This window comes from Poecilia mexicana, unplaced genomic scaffold (assembly GCF_051168715.1).
Source record: "Poecilia mexicana isolate PSO_F unplaced genomic scaffold, ASM5116871v1 scaffold_4, whole genome shotgun sequence".
Lineage (NCBI taxonomy): Eukaryota > Metazoa > Chordata > Actinopteri > Cyprinodontiformes > Poeciliidae > Poecilia > Poecilia mexicana.
In genome coordinates, this window is record NW_028263373.1 from 4,129,221 (window position 1) to 4,143,014 (window position 13,794).

Here is a 13,794-nt window from a genome sequence, read left to right on the forward strand (position 1 = left end):
ATCCCAAATCCCCCACCCCCGACTCTCTCCAACTGGTTCAATATAAAGGGAGGATAAAGAGCAGAGCCAGTGTTTATCCAGCTGAGGGACAATAAAAAGAAAAGTAGTAAAATGAGAAATGGAAGGTTGCTAAGAAGCTGGAGGAGGAGGAAAAAAGAGGGAAGAGGAGTGAGTGTCTGACAAATTTATTGGAACCTCTGAATTCAAGATATTGAAAACCAGTAGGAAAACCACAAGGCTCTACAGCTCTTGGATTGAACGCAAACCAGAAAAGTTACAGACTAAACAGCATTAATGCAACATAATTTCTTCTTTTCCTTTTTCTTCTATCCATCTGAAATCATAATCAATTTTATAATTATTTTGTGCCGACTAGTTCATGGGTCAACCTGGCCCCATTTCAGATCAACATGTTGCAGTTTCATTCATACAGCTTCGTGACCATAAACAACTCAGTTTTTAGACTAATATTTAAACCTCTGTGTATATTTATTTCCCTTTGCAGTTCAGCATTCAGAATTATAGTTAAATGTTCATTAAAATGATAAATTAGTATGTAGAATTTGAAATAAATGTACAAAGCCATCTAAATTTTGTATTACATCTTATTTTTATCGATTGCAGTTCTGATCCACAGTGATTCAGGGGACCCTGATATGACAGCTTTTAACCCCAGACTCAACCATAATAGATGTCAATGACCCTCAACTGGTAGAACACATTTATTGGAGTCAGAGAGTCATATTTCCTGTCAGTAGTACATGAGTATAACAGAAAATTGCCCTAAAAAAAGTTTAATTCATACCTTCCAAATGTTGTCCACCAGGACCCTTTAAAGATCCTGCCTGGATCCAGTGACTGTATGCCAACAGACAATACAACTACTATTCAAAAGGGGGCGCCCTTTTCACCAACAGCATATGAAGAAAAAGCTTAAAATCATGACCAGAAAAAAAAAAAAAAAAAAGACAAAATCTACCAACAGCTACCTGAGCTAGTCATCAAGAACGAGTTTAGCTAAAAATGGTACAAAAAACTCAGATCATGATTATGTTTCTAATAAACAGATTAATTTCATACAAAACAAATAAAAGCTCATTGTTCAGAACGTTTTCAAAACTTTAAGATCTATATTGTGTATTTTAAATGAACAAGAAATTATAAATAGAAAAAAATCTGATCAGAAACAACTTTTTAATTAACTCCACAATTATGCTCCAACTGCAGGAGAGAAGTAAAATCTTTAAGCAAAAAGAAGAAAACCTGCCTAGATGTGACACTCAAGAAATATGAACACTAACTAAAGCAAAGTGTCATCTGTACACCTTCACATCTTGTGGGAAACTCAGCAACCGGCTGGCCAGCCTCAGATTACACAGCTGTAAAAGAAAGAGGGGTGGAGCAGAGATGACTACAGTTACATTTTACATTCTGATTATGGGACACTCACTCAACCAAACCCCAGAAATCTTTTACGGAACTGAATCTTTAAAAACCACACAGCTTAAAAATCAAACTCCTTTTTCTACACAAAGCTGACTGAAACAAACAAAAAAAGCTTTGAGATGTAAAGTGCCTTGAGGAAAAAAAAAATATATACAATTTTTTAAATATTTTTATAGCAACAAATTCCACCACTTCTATACAAACAACCAGCAATAAAGTCAAGAATATGTGAAGTGGAAGAAAAATTATAAAAAAAAGAAGATATTTTTCTTTAAAATATAACTTCCAGAGAAATGTAAAGTGCATTTCAGTTCAGTCCCCTTGGGTCCATATTTTGTCTTGTACAGAAAAATCAAGACTGACAATTTTTTTTAACTCTTTGCAAAAAGCTCCAGCAATCTGGATGGAGGGCACATGTGAACATCAACTGTATGGATTATATATTTAAAGCTGTTGGGAGCTTTCGTGGTGATGTCAGTTTTTATTTTACAGAGTTTTGCAGGAGGGTAAAAAACAAAAAATCCTTCCCGTTTCTTGTGTTTCTTGCAGAGATAGTCAGAAACTTCTAAAGTTCTCCTACAAACTCTGAGGCTTTCAGAGAACAGCTGGATTTATAGATCCAACATGTGGGCTGTAGTTCCCAAAAAAGAATTTCTGAATGAAGCCGATTGCTGTGGATTGTTTAGTAGGTAGTATACGATTTTTCAGAATTTGATTTAATATAAAAAAAATTAAACTACAACAAATTTCCTTCCACTTCAAAATGCTGCACATTATGTCGATGTATGACTAAAACCTATAGAAATTAGTTGTAGCTTGGCAAAATGTGAAAATGTTTAACAGTTATGCGTACTTTAACAAGGCACTATGTACTAATAAGCTATATGCTCACTTTAGGAAAGTGTTGGTACCTGAGCAGAACGTAAGAATATATGACAGAAAAAGCAATACATAGCAATTTATAACTCCGGACAGCGTTAGTTATAAAAAGATAAAAATCAGTATTGGCCTAATTTTAAGTGATATCTTTGCTCTAAAAGCCTGTTAGCCTCCATTGCTGTTCTATTTTCACACCAGCAGCTGTAAGTAAGAAACAGCACTTCTAATTTACCATAAATCTTTCTTGCACATCACAAACAGAACCAGGAAGCTCATGGGATCAAATCCACACAGAAACTCCTCCAGTCTGATCTGGACAGCTGCTTTCTCACATGCAGCTCATGTGAGGGCAGCAGGGAGTGACTCAAAGCAAAAATTCAGTCATGTTCTTTAGTTTCAAAACATTTGGAGAAGAAGAGAAAAGAAAGAAACTCCACATAGTAAAAAAATAAATAAATACAAATTATTGAGTTTAATTGAAATCCTTAAAATGTTTGAATTCAGGATTCATCCAAACATCTAGCGGATTCCTGCAGTCTCAGAACGTTTTCCCTGCATGCATGTCTGTTATACTTGTGGCGGCACAAAACGCATCACAATCAGTCGGATCAGCTTCCAGCCGTGACAGATTCTCACAGCTACAACAACATGACAGCTCCGGGGAGTTTACCCTGATGCTCTGGAGTGACGCTGAATGCCGCTTTTGGTATGAATATTAAATCAGTCATAAAAGTTTAAAGTGAGACTGACAAAAGCTAAAATTACTTCTAATTAATCACATCTTTGTAGTCGACAGAACGGTTTTCCAGTCATTTGAGAGAGAGGGGAAAAAAAACATAAGCAGCCATTAATTCTCTGCGTTTGCAGGCAGAAAAACAGGAATAATGCCGAGACAAAGCAATAGAAATAAGAGCGAGAAAGAGAGCGAGCACAAACTGGGGCTCTGGGAGGGGATGAGCAGTGACAACGGTGGATCTGCCGGGATCAGAGGAAGCCCTCAAAGCCGACTCCCGGTGCTGGGATGAAGGCGGCTCAGTGTGGAGGCAGAGGAGATGAAACAGCGTTTGGGGCCTCGGCCCCCCCGCTGCCTTGCCTCTGTGCTCCAGGCCTGTGAGCTCCTCTGCCTCTGAAGTGCAAAACACCCCCCATCCCCCTTCCCCGCCCTGAAGCAACCACCACCCCTGCACCCTGCCATTTGGTGTGTTTAAGGGACTCTGCATGGATGGACATGACAGGGTATGGATTTAAAGGTGATCATTCTGTCTGCTTCCAATTAGTTACAACGGGAACATAAAATCCTCCCCATTAGTGGGAAGAGTTGAGGAAAATTAAATGCATCAACTTATTGGCTGAAAATCGAAATCAGGTGATTTTCCCTTGTTCGGTGGATCAATCAGCAGCCCCCCACTAGTCATTAAATGCATCAAAAATAAGAAATCCCACCATTTGCAGTCAATGAACACACCACCAAGCTATTCTCTGGTGCATTTTAGTTTTAAGTTTAGCAAAATAAATTTAAAAAATAAATAAATCTGATAAAGGTTAGGGACACATTGCATGGATGGACATGACAGGGTATGCAAATATGTAAATGGAGATAAACTTGTAAATCTCTCACTTTCTTCTCTAGAAATGGATCATCGAGTACATTTGTTCCTCTTCATGTTTTATAAAATACTTTAAATTGATCAGACTCTGGCAAACAACATGTCACGCTGTGAAGAACCCCGGAAAACCCAATACAGCAGTGCATCTCAAAGAGAAAAGAGTCAAGAAATTCCCTCTTATTCTGAAATCATTTACTTATTTGCAATTTGCTGCAAAGCAAAACCCCCAAACTATTCAGTTCAGTAGATTTTGATGCAAAATAGTGAGACTTTTCTCCTGATTCCAAAATTAAAACCTCTCTTGCTCTCAGAAACTACACCTTTTTTTTCATTTTGGGGCTTTTATAGTCCTTAGGGGAAAATTTTAATCTGAATAGCTATGTTACACCATAAAGGAAACTAGAAATTGGTAAAAACCATAAAAAAGCAGGATTGGTGCATCTCTAAAAGCTGTCATCAACAATTGCCTGTTTAAACCAACTGTATGCAGAACTGCCTTAAAAGCAGCATTCTGTTGATCTGTTCATTCACAGAACATTTTCTGATTTTTTTTTTTACTGCAAAACAACCTTTATCTGATGTTTGTCAAACTCCAAAGGGTGTATAAGACCACATAAACCATCTGTGCTGTCAGTGATTAGAATAGATTTAAGAAATAACTGGCCCATTTCTTAACCAACTGATCGGTGCACTTCAACAATTAACACATCTATAGGAACTTTAGATGACTCTCTTGGGGGCGAAAGGCCTTATCTGTGATTTAATTATCCGCAAGAAATAAAAAGAAAACAAGGAGATTTTTACTGACTGATCTGTGAATGTTGCATTTAGAGCCCCTCCAAAAAAAAAACAAGTGCATTGCAGACACATGAATCTGCTCTGAGATACAGCCTGTTAACCTTGATTATAGGGTCCCGTCTGCACATAATTAGTTAATGTCTCCTGATGTAATTCCTTATCAAGATTTATCGGAGGACCGCGTGCTGATGCTCCACATTAATGCACCCAAACTTCAAAGCATTTCTTTCGCGCTGCAACGCCACAGCATTTTGTTTCATAACACCCCAATGTTGATTCTCGACACGATTCTTCTGTCTAGAGTATTTCAGGTGCAGGCCTCCAAGTGAGGGTCAAAACGTGAATAAAATGCAACTATTTTATTACCTGCATCGTGAAAACTCCCAGCTCCTGTGAGGACAGCTTTTTCATTTGCTCCGCCAAAACTTGCGCTTCTTCCAGGATGGAAAACTCCGTCTCGGCTCCGCAGTATCCACAAGAGAGAGCCGAGCAAATCAAAGCGAGGCGCCACGAAAAAGCCACCGAGCCGCCGCGGAGGGAAAGGTGTTTATCCCGGAAAGCAGCGCGAGTCCTCGGCGTCTGAGCCTCCGCAGTCCGCCTCGCCATGATGGCAGGAGGTTTACAGCGCTGGAGGAAACACTGCGTGTGAACTGAACTGGTGGTGGAAAACAAACAAACAAACAAGAACTTCAAGGGAACTTCTTTTTACAACTTTCCAGCGGAGAGTACGAGTGTGCTTTCTCCCCGGCAAGAACCTCAAGTACTCCCAGCAATGCAAACCATCGCGCCTCCTTTACGTCCCCCGAGGAGAGCGAGGGATATCCATGCGGAAAAGTAGATATGTTTATGCTGGTTTTCCCTTTTCTTCCTTTCACAGCGTTGCTCCCTCCTCTAGTCGTCGTTCCAACTCCTGGAAGTCTGGCAAAGTGTGTGAGAGCCGGAGATTCACCACAATGGGAGTGAAAGTAGGAGGCGTGGAAACAGTAAGGAGTCCCACCGGCGCCTGGATCTCTCGATCAATGGATCAGGGGCCCGTGACGCGTTCACTGTTGCTGCGAAAAACAACAATCGAACAAACGGCTCCCATGAAATTAACTCTAAACACATTAGAAAACATTTTTGTTTGTTTGTTTTGATGTAACATTTCCTTAAAAAAAAAAATCATGTTTTGCTAACTGGATTTCCTTGTCAGAAACCAATACTGAACAACAAAAGCGACTACATGATTTTTGTTTTATACAACGTATTAAAACTAATTAGACTACGGCGGTCATAAACAGCTGAGCAGTAGTTTGAATTTCCTTTGCTTACGTCTCATTTTCAAATTAATGAAAATATAAACTCGCCAGCAAGGAATAATAATAAATAAATGACCCGTTTTTCTCTAATTCCGACGTCCTCCACATCCAACTTCACTACCAAAATATTATTCACCCCGTGACGTCACCTGGGTTTCCGCATAAAGGTTCACATTAAATGATGAAAAATTTAACATATATATTCCTCCTCAAATTTGATTGAAAATGTAAATATTACATTAGTTCTATCTAATATTTTAAAAGTTGAAAATATAACTATTTTTACAAATAGTTCAGACAGAAGAAACAGAAGATCCTACAGTTGCAGTGTACTATGGCCAACCATAGTTGGCCATAGTTTTTTATGGGCCTGCCATAAAAAATAAAAAAAAATACTGACCTTTTTTCTATTTTGTTTTCCCTTTGATTTTGAAGACAATACTGATAAGTTAAAATGTCAACTCATTTGTTTTTGACTGGTGTTTTGTTTTATGTTTTGCTATAAAATGTGACTCAGATGACCATCTTTTGTTTTTTGAAGCCAATTGTAAAATAATAATAAAAAAATATAACAACATGGCTCATTTATTGTCATGAGCCACAGCTCTTTGTGTTTTTGGTTCTCACTTGTGTTTGTATTCTGACCTCTCAGTTATTTTGTTATTGTTATTAGGTTCTTGCCATCACACTTTATTCATCTATGTTCAGTTCCTTATTTATTCCTGATGTTCTGCTCTTTATGGATTTTGGTTTAGGGTGTAAACAAAACAACATAATGATCACAGCATGACAAAAAATATGTGAAACATTTAATCAACAAAGAACTGGAGAGCTAAATATAAACTGAACGTGTACAAAGTGTGCTTCCTAATTATCTCTTCATTCTAAAAATAACTCAAATCTTAATAAGATAAATTGTTCCTATTATTAAACAATGCAGCCCCATTCAGTTTATCATTCAAATTAGTTGAAAAGACAGTCGACAGTCACTTGTGTTTTGTGCTGCTGGCTTTACAGCAATCCCTCAGACTGACAGCAGAAAGGAAGAAGTCCCTTTAGCAGGAAGAAACCTCCAGCAGAAGCAATTTACTGCTGAAATTGGTGTCCTTTCTATGTTGAGGAAAGAGTTAAGAATTAATGGCAGCAGCTCCTTTAGTGGCTGTTAAACAGATAAATAGTGTGTCTGTTGTTAAGCCTAAAGGATGAATGACAGCACCATATTCTTTTAATATATATTTTTATTTCCAGGCTCTTCGTTCTATTCTATTTTTTTTTTTATTTGATTCTAGATTTATCAAGGTCTGTTAAAACAGAGTCCACAATATTAAATCATGCACAAAGATCAGTTAGGGAAGGAAAGTGGGATTAAAAATGTTTAAATGCTTTCTTTTTAGCACATCGTTACAGAGCTGGAGACATTAAGTTTACATAAAGACTAAAGATTGCATTCTAAATTGTTCATTGTCCTTCTTCCTTGAATTCATACAAGATGTAACATCAAAATAATAATAATAATGCCTATCATTAATTAAGTTCTGCTCAGCTAAATAGTAAAGACCAGTTTATGACCTGAATATTCAAATATGTTCTTTATGGGTTTATACAGAACAAACAGACCTCCTCAAATGAACTAAAATGTTTTGTAGACAATGTATTCTTAAATTTTCTTCACACCTGCTTTATGTTTCTGTGTGAAACTTTTGACAGAAACAGCTCTTCACTTAGAGAGTCAGCGTAAACATGTTTTCGCCTCCATTTTAACTGAAGTAAAAAGTTAGTATTGTATTCATTTGTTGTGTTTATTTGAATAAAAATGAAATTCTCAGTTCAGAAACCAGCCAAACATCCGTCCCAAAAGAATCCAGTTCTTGTTTTCCATGCAACCAGCACACGGAGCAAAGACTTTGTAGATTTCTTCATTTCATGTTTTAATCCATGACTGCAACATAAGAACGCAAGGAAGATAGTGGGTTCATTAAAGAATAGCGTTGTCAGGGCGGATGACGCAAGGCTTTGAAGTGCAACACCACTCCAACCCATCAAACAGCTGACCTTTATTCACTGTTTTCAATTCATCTCCACTTCATTGGATTGCAGAGCATATCTGCATTGCAGCTGCACAGCTGGCCTTCCCCCAAACCATCTCAATGATTTATGTTAACTTTTTTAGAAATGTTCAGGCAAAGCATCATTGCAATAAGGCACAAAAAGGTCCAGTCTGTGGCGGTTTCAGATCCCAATAATAGAAGGATTTGTTTTTTCAAGATGGAAACTGATTTGGAAGCTGTGCCATCATTTGATGACTTGCCAGTTTGAATTTAGGTCATTTTATGCTTTACTTATTATTCTGATCTCAGTTGTTTGTTGCTTTGGCAACGTTCTCATGGGACCATTAACACAAACTCTTCACAGTTAATTTCAGCCTTTTGGTTCACAACGTAATCTTGGAGACATCAAATAGCTCCGCAAAACTGACATCTAGTGTCTGCCACATTAAATAAGCTTAGAAAAGATCAGCGGAGTCATTGAGAGTTTACAGATAAAAAAGGAAAGACGAGCTCTGGAGAGATGGGAGTATGCTCTCAGGAGACGGGAAACAAAAGTTCTGAATAACAAAGTGCAATTTGTGCATGTGAATGAGCGAAAATGTGACAGAATGACACAGAGTCAAAGAGACTGAAGGCTCCTGAAAGTCAGTGAAAATATTTAACAGAATATTATGCTGGGAAAAAATTACAAAGAATATGTTTTCTGCAGTCATCCTGTTCACAGCCACAGTTTTAATTAGATAAACTTTCTTTAATTTTTAGAGGAGCTAAAAATCCCCTAAATGATTTAATTTAAGAACTTAGAGAAATAACCTAATGAATATTGCTTTGAGGATACATGTAATTGTCTTTGTGATTTTAAAAACTTTTTAGGTACTTTAAAATCACCTGGTGATGGCATCATAAATGTGGATTTCTCTGCTTGTTGAGTGCAGTTGGGAGTGAGTGGGTGAACACGCAGCCTTGGAGGCTGTGGTCTCTCCCTGAATGGCTCATCTGTCTGTGTCGCTGGCTGCAGAACCCCTCAGCTGTTTGCTGGAGTGTCACATCCTTTCAGGCCCTTGAGAAAACAAAAGTGTTGATTAAAGAGTCTCAATCAGGTCTTTGCACGGAAAACTTTCAGGAAAATTATGCTTAACTGCTTTATGTGGGTCTCATAATTCTTCAACATTTAGAACGGCTGTTTCCTACAAACAAACAGGTTCTGGAGTTGGTGCATCGTTGATCTTAATTTTCTGATGGTAGACAGCAGAGTTATTCAATTCTCAGATTTATATAATTCTCAACAGAATTAACTGGGTATTGAAAATTAATGAATGCTTCATGAAATTTTGTATTTTTCTTTTTCTAACTGCTTCCTTGTTGGGTCTGTGCAGCAATATATCAACCTAAATACAGATAAACGTCCAGAATCAACACAACCAATGTGAAAGACAGCCAACATATTTTGGATAAAAGTATTTTCATACAAAACTTTTCCAAGAATCCAGTATGACTTTCTCAGGTTCTACTCAGGGTTTATTCCTGTTTTTTTCCACTGATGTCACATGCATGTTTAAAAGATTTCTGCAAGGAAACAGCTTGATGTGGTCAACTATGTACTGTCGCTATGTGCTCAATCAGGAGGAATTGCTGCAAACTTGCTGGCACTGATTGAACTTTGAACTTGTATGAATGATTTGATTGAGATAACTGTATGTTTCTGTTCATGAAATGGATGTGATTGTTATGTAAAGTACCTCTGGTTGACTTTTTTTTTCAAATTGTTGCTATATAAATAAGCTATAATGAAATGAATGTGAATTTATGTCAGAGTAAACTCTGTGACCCATCAGAAAACCCACACAGTCTGATTGGAGTTGCAGGAGGGGCGCTGTTCTGATGGGATTGTTTGTTATATTTTTAGTTACTGGAGGGACAATTACAGATTAGCATCACTGACTTCTACTGTATTTAGAAAGCTGTGGTTCAAGCTATATTTTGGGGTAGTCCACTTACAATAACAATCTGATCCCCAGCTGCTTCTATTCTTTCCATATATCAGTGAACGGAAAAAAGATCAGGAGACTGGCGAGCGTTGGAAAAATTAGAGGAACACTCAAAATTTAGGTTTCAACAGTAAACAGAAGATTATTACTAAACTGCGCTACTAAACAAAGCCGGAACATAAATTTGTTAATTTCTGATCTGTTTTAATTTAAGCCTAAAGAAAAAAAATTATCCAGAAAAATATAAACCTCCAAAGTAGCAATTCAGCAACCCCACAAGATCTCAGCAATGTGCTTCACAAACACGGCAGGCATTTTAAAATGACAGAATAAATATTTACTCATATGTATTTAGAAAAAAAATCTTTATTTTGAAATTTTATGTACAGCAATCAGCGACAGCAATGGGGCCCAGTGTGGGCCTCGGGCTTTACTGAACAAGAGTGGCTCATTGGTTGCTCGTTTGTTCAGAGAAAAGGGCAAATATGGGAGACATTTTGTCACATGTACGACAGTTCCTGGCAAAACTCATGTTGCTCTTTCAGTATTGCTGTTGGACTCCAGGTAATTACTGGCCAGTTTTGGAGAGATTTAAAGTTTTTATAGTGTCACTTTTGCTCTATTTTCTCTAAAAATGCCTTTCTTCTCTGTGTATAAAATATCATAGAATTTGTCCCGTTCCCTGACTTTGTAAAATAAATTTCTTTGATCTTTTATGCCTTAAATGTTGGGTTTAGCTGAAAGAAAAAAAAAACAGTCTTTTATTTTAGCTCAATTAGATCCACTATGACTATTGGCAGGTTTGATCTCAAGGAAACCAAAGGCTCAAAGGGTACATCAGTCAACCAGGTCATTGTGGCTTCTTGGTTTTTACATTTTTCCCACCCAAATAGATTAATTTTAATGTTGATTTATGCAGGGCATATACCAAAATAAAAGTGGAAGAAGTTTGAAATAATTTATCACAGTCAAAGTCCCTTCCCCAAGCTCCAAAAAGCTGTCAGTTTAAGAGTATTTAGCCACTGTACATCTTTATTCCTTTTATTTTCCAGTCTTTTTCAGAGGAGCAGCATCTTTAAGAGCTGTCTGACTTGCAATTTTCTTTGGCGTGAACAATACTGGTTTATTTTAAGACAATTTGACTTCACAAGAAGGCAACCGAGGTTTGTCATTAACAGAGACAAAAGGATTGGCTTTACAGGATTAGCCTCTATTTGCATTTTCCTAATTATGGTACAAACCCACAAAGCCACCTGGTTTGAGAAGATAAAGGGGGGAAAAAAAGACAGTTTGAGACTGATAAGTGAACACCTCAGGATTTATGACATTTGGAGTAAGATGCAATGAGAACCAAATTAATGCAAGCCACAAAGACTTTTACATCAGGCTTCAAAGACTCAGATGCACTTTGTTTTTATTCGAAAAAACTAACAGTACTATTATGAGCAGCTACTGTTGAAAATGGTTAACCAATGTTAATTTAAAGCAGAATTCTCGAAGTTTCATGAGTTCTTCATATAAAATTCTTAATACTATATATAAACAAGGTTGTATTAGAGCTCTGTGGGAAGGAGACAGTGGCTGGTGAAAACCAAGCCAAAACTTACTGCTGTAATTACAACTAAACAAAGGGGCTGTTGCTTGTTAGCAGGTCAAACCACTTTAAACCCCAAATTAGCTAGTCTAGAGTTGTTTTTGAATGCTCATAACCTCACTGACACAAAGCAATTTAGTTTGTATACTGCTGCTTTATTGCCGTTCTAAAGACAGCATTTTACCTAGAAAATACTGTTGTATTTAGTATATAAACTACCAAAATTACAGGGCTGTGTCATGACAAAAACAAAAAAACAAAACAATACGGTAACTGTCTTGGCTCAATGGTTATGCTCACCCGAGACCAGTTTTAGATCCACCTGACACTTCAATGTATTTTAGTTTTTGCAGGGGAGGTGAAAGGACATTCAAATACATTCTTACTTTTCACATTTGTACTTGTAAAATAATTTGAGAACCATGTATCAACATTTTCCCATTTCTGCTACCTCTAATGCTATTTTGTGTTGGTCTAGCACACTCATTAAATGCCAATGAAATATGCTAAATGCTCCTCATACAGTGGGTGTTTCATTTCTAGGTTACTATTTAAAAACAAAATAACATTTATCAATCTTTATGAAGAATGTGCTTTATGAACATAAAACACATGTTGTTTAGCTAAAACAGTGGCATTTTCTTGCTAAGCTTTTTGCTGGTGATCTTATCCAGACTAGCAGAAATTCATGATTTTATCTACAGAAATCCTTTCATGTTAAACTACCTACAACCTTGATTTAACCAACAACCAGTCAGTGGGAGCAAACATAAAAGATTTTGATACTTTTTTTGCTGGATTTTTAGCTGGTAATCTTTATAAACTTAAAGCGTCTATGAACAGCCAATTTATCATTTATCCCTGAACACGGCGGCCAGACACTCCCAAATGTTGTTTTTTATTGCCCTTTGCTCAGTACTTTTGTTATTCATGTTTTTAGATCAGACTTGGTTTTGGACTCTTTGTGGTTCTGCCTGTGCAGTACCATCCTATAAAACCAGCCATATCAACACTAATTACCAGCATACTTCAAGCAGTGGTGGTAAGAAGACCCAATTACAAAAACACTTCTTTTGACATGCATGACAGCTTATATTGCACTATTGCACGACTGTGGTCACCACAGCTTTTTTTCCCCCAGCTGGCTCCGGGTCAGTCTCTAACCACTTGGAAGAAATGTTCTGGATGAAGCTCCACCTAATATTTCTCTTTAGTTTACAAACAACTTTTTCAAAAAAATCATTCATCCTGATTTTCTGCCCAATTAGGGAGATGCCTGTTAACAGCAGAAAAGAAAAAAAAAAAAAAACTTAGCCATATTTCAGAATTAAAAGTAAATGCTAAAAAAATTCAGGAATGTTGCTATTTATTTTTTTAAGGCACTGTGTAGCTTTAACGATAATCAGCACAAAAGATACATTGTCTTAAAATGGATTCATTTGACTCCGTGAACAACTTTGGCAGATTGGATGGTTGACTAAATGGATTTTCTGTCTTGATGACTCTGGCGTCTCAATGATCACTTGATAGTGAGCTCAGAAATCATCCCAGACATAAACAACCTCCCAGTCCCCAGCTGATGTGACCTCGCTGGCAGCTTCAGCGGTTCAGCTTCAGCGTCTCTGGGCTGCAGTCCATCTGCAGACAGGAAACGCTGCGGGGACGAACCAGCCAGACCCAGATCTGCTGCTTAATGCATGACAGTCTGCTGCGCTTCGCCACAAACGCAGAATAGATCAACAAGGCAGAAAGGATTGTGTTGTTCTAGGTCACAAACAGACACGGAGACTTTATGATTGTATGGAAACCTTAAGACTTTTTGGAACAATTGAAAACATTGCTATGCCTCTTTTAAAAAGGTTCTAATTTTTGTGGTATCAACACAAAACTGAGGGTCAACTTTAATGCAACTTGATACATCTGGTATCCAGACCCTGCTGTTGAAACTACATTCTTCTTCAGAGGTGTTTGCCAATGTTTTGGTTTGATTACAATGTCTTGAAGAAAGAGCTCAGGTCAAACGAGACCAAAATGTAATCTGTGTTAGAATTCTGACACTGCACATCTCCCTGAATGCACCTTTGTTGCCTCAAAACATAATGGTGGCAGCATCATTGTCAGTTATTTCAAATTTTT

General features: G+C 37.4%; 1 protein-coding gene across 1 annotated transcript in view; it reads right to left on the bottom strand.

Annotated features, from left to right (window-relative positions):
* cachd1 (cache domain containing 1) overlaps positions 1–5,785 on the bottom strand; it is an 83,804-nt gene extending 78,019 nt beyond the window's left edge. The window contains exon 1 of the mRNA XM_014992687.2: positions 5,097–5,785. Within this exon, the coding sequence (XP_014848173.2) occupies positions 5,097–5,336 (240 nt within the window). The 5' untranslated portion in view covers positions 5,337–5,785. The remainder of the gene's footprint in view (positions 1–5,096) is intronic.
* Between the last annotated feature and the right edge of the window lie 8,009 nt (positions 5,786–13,794).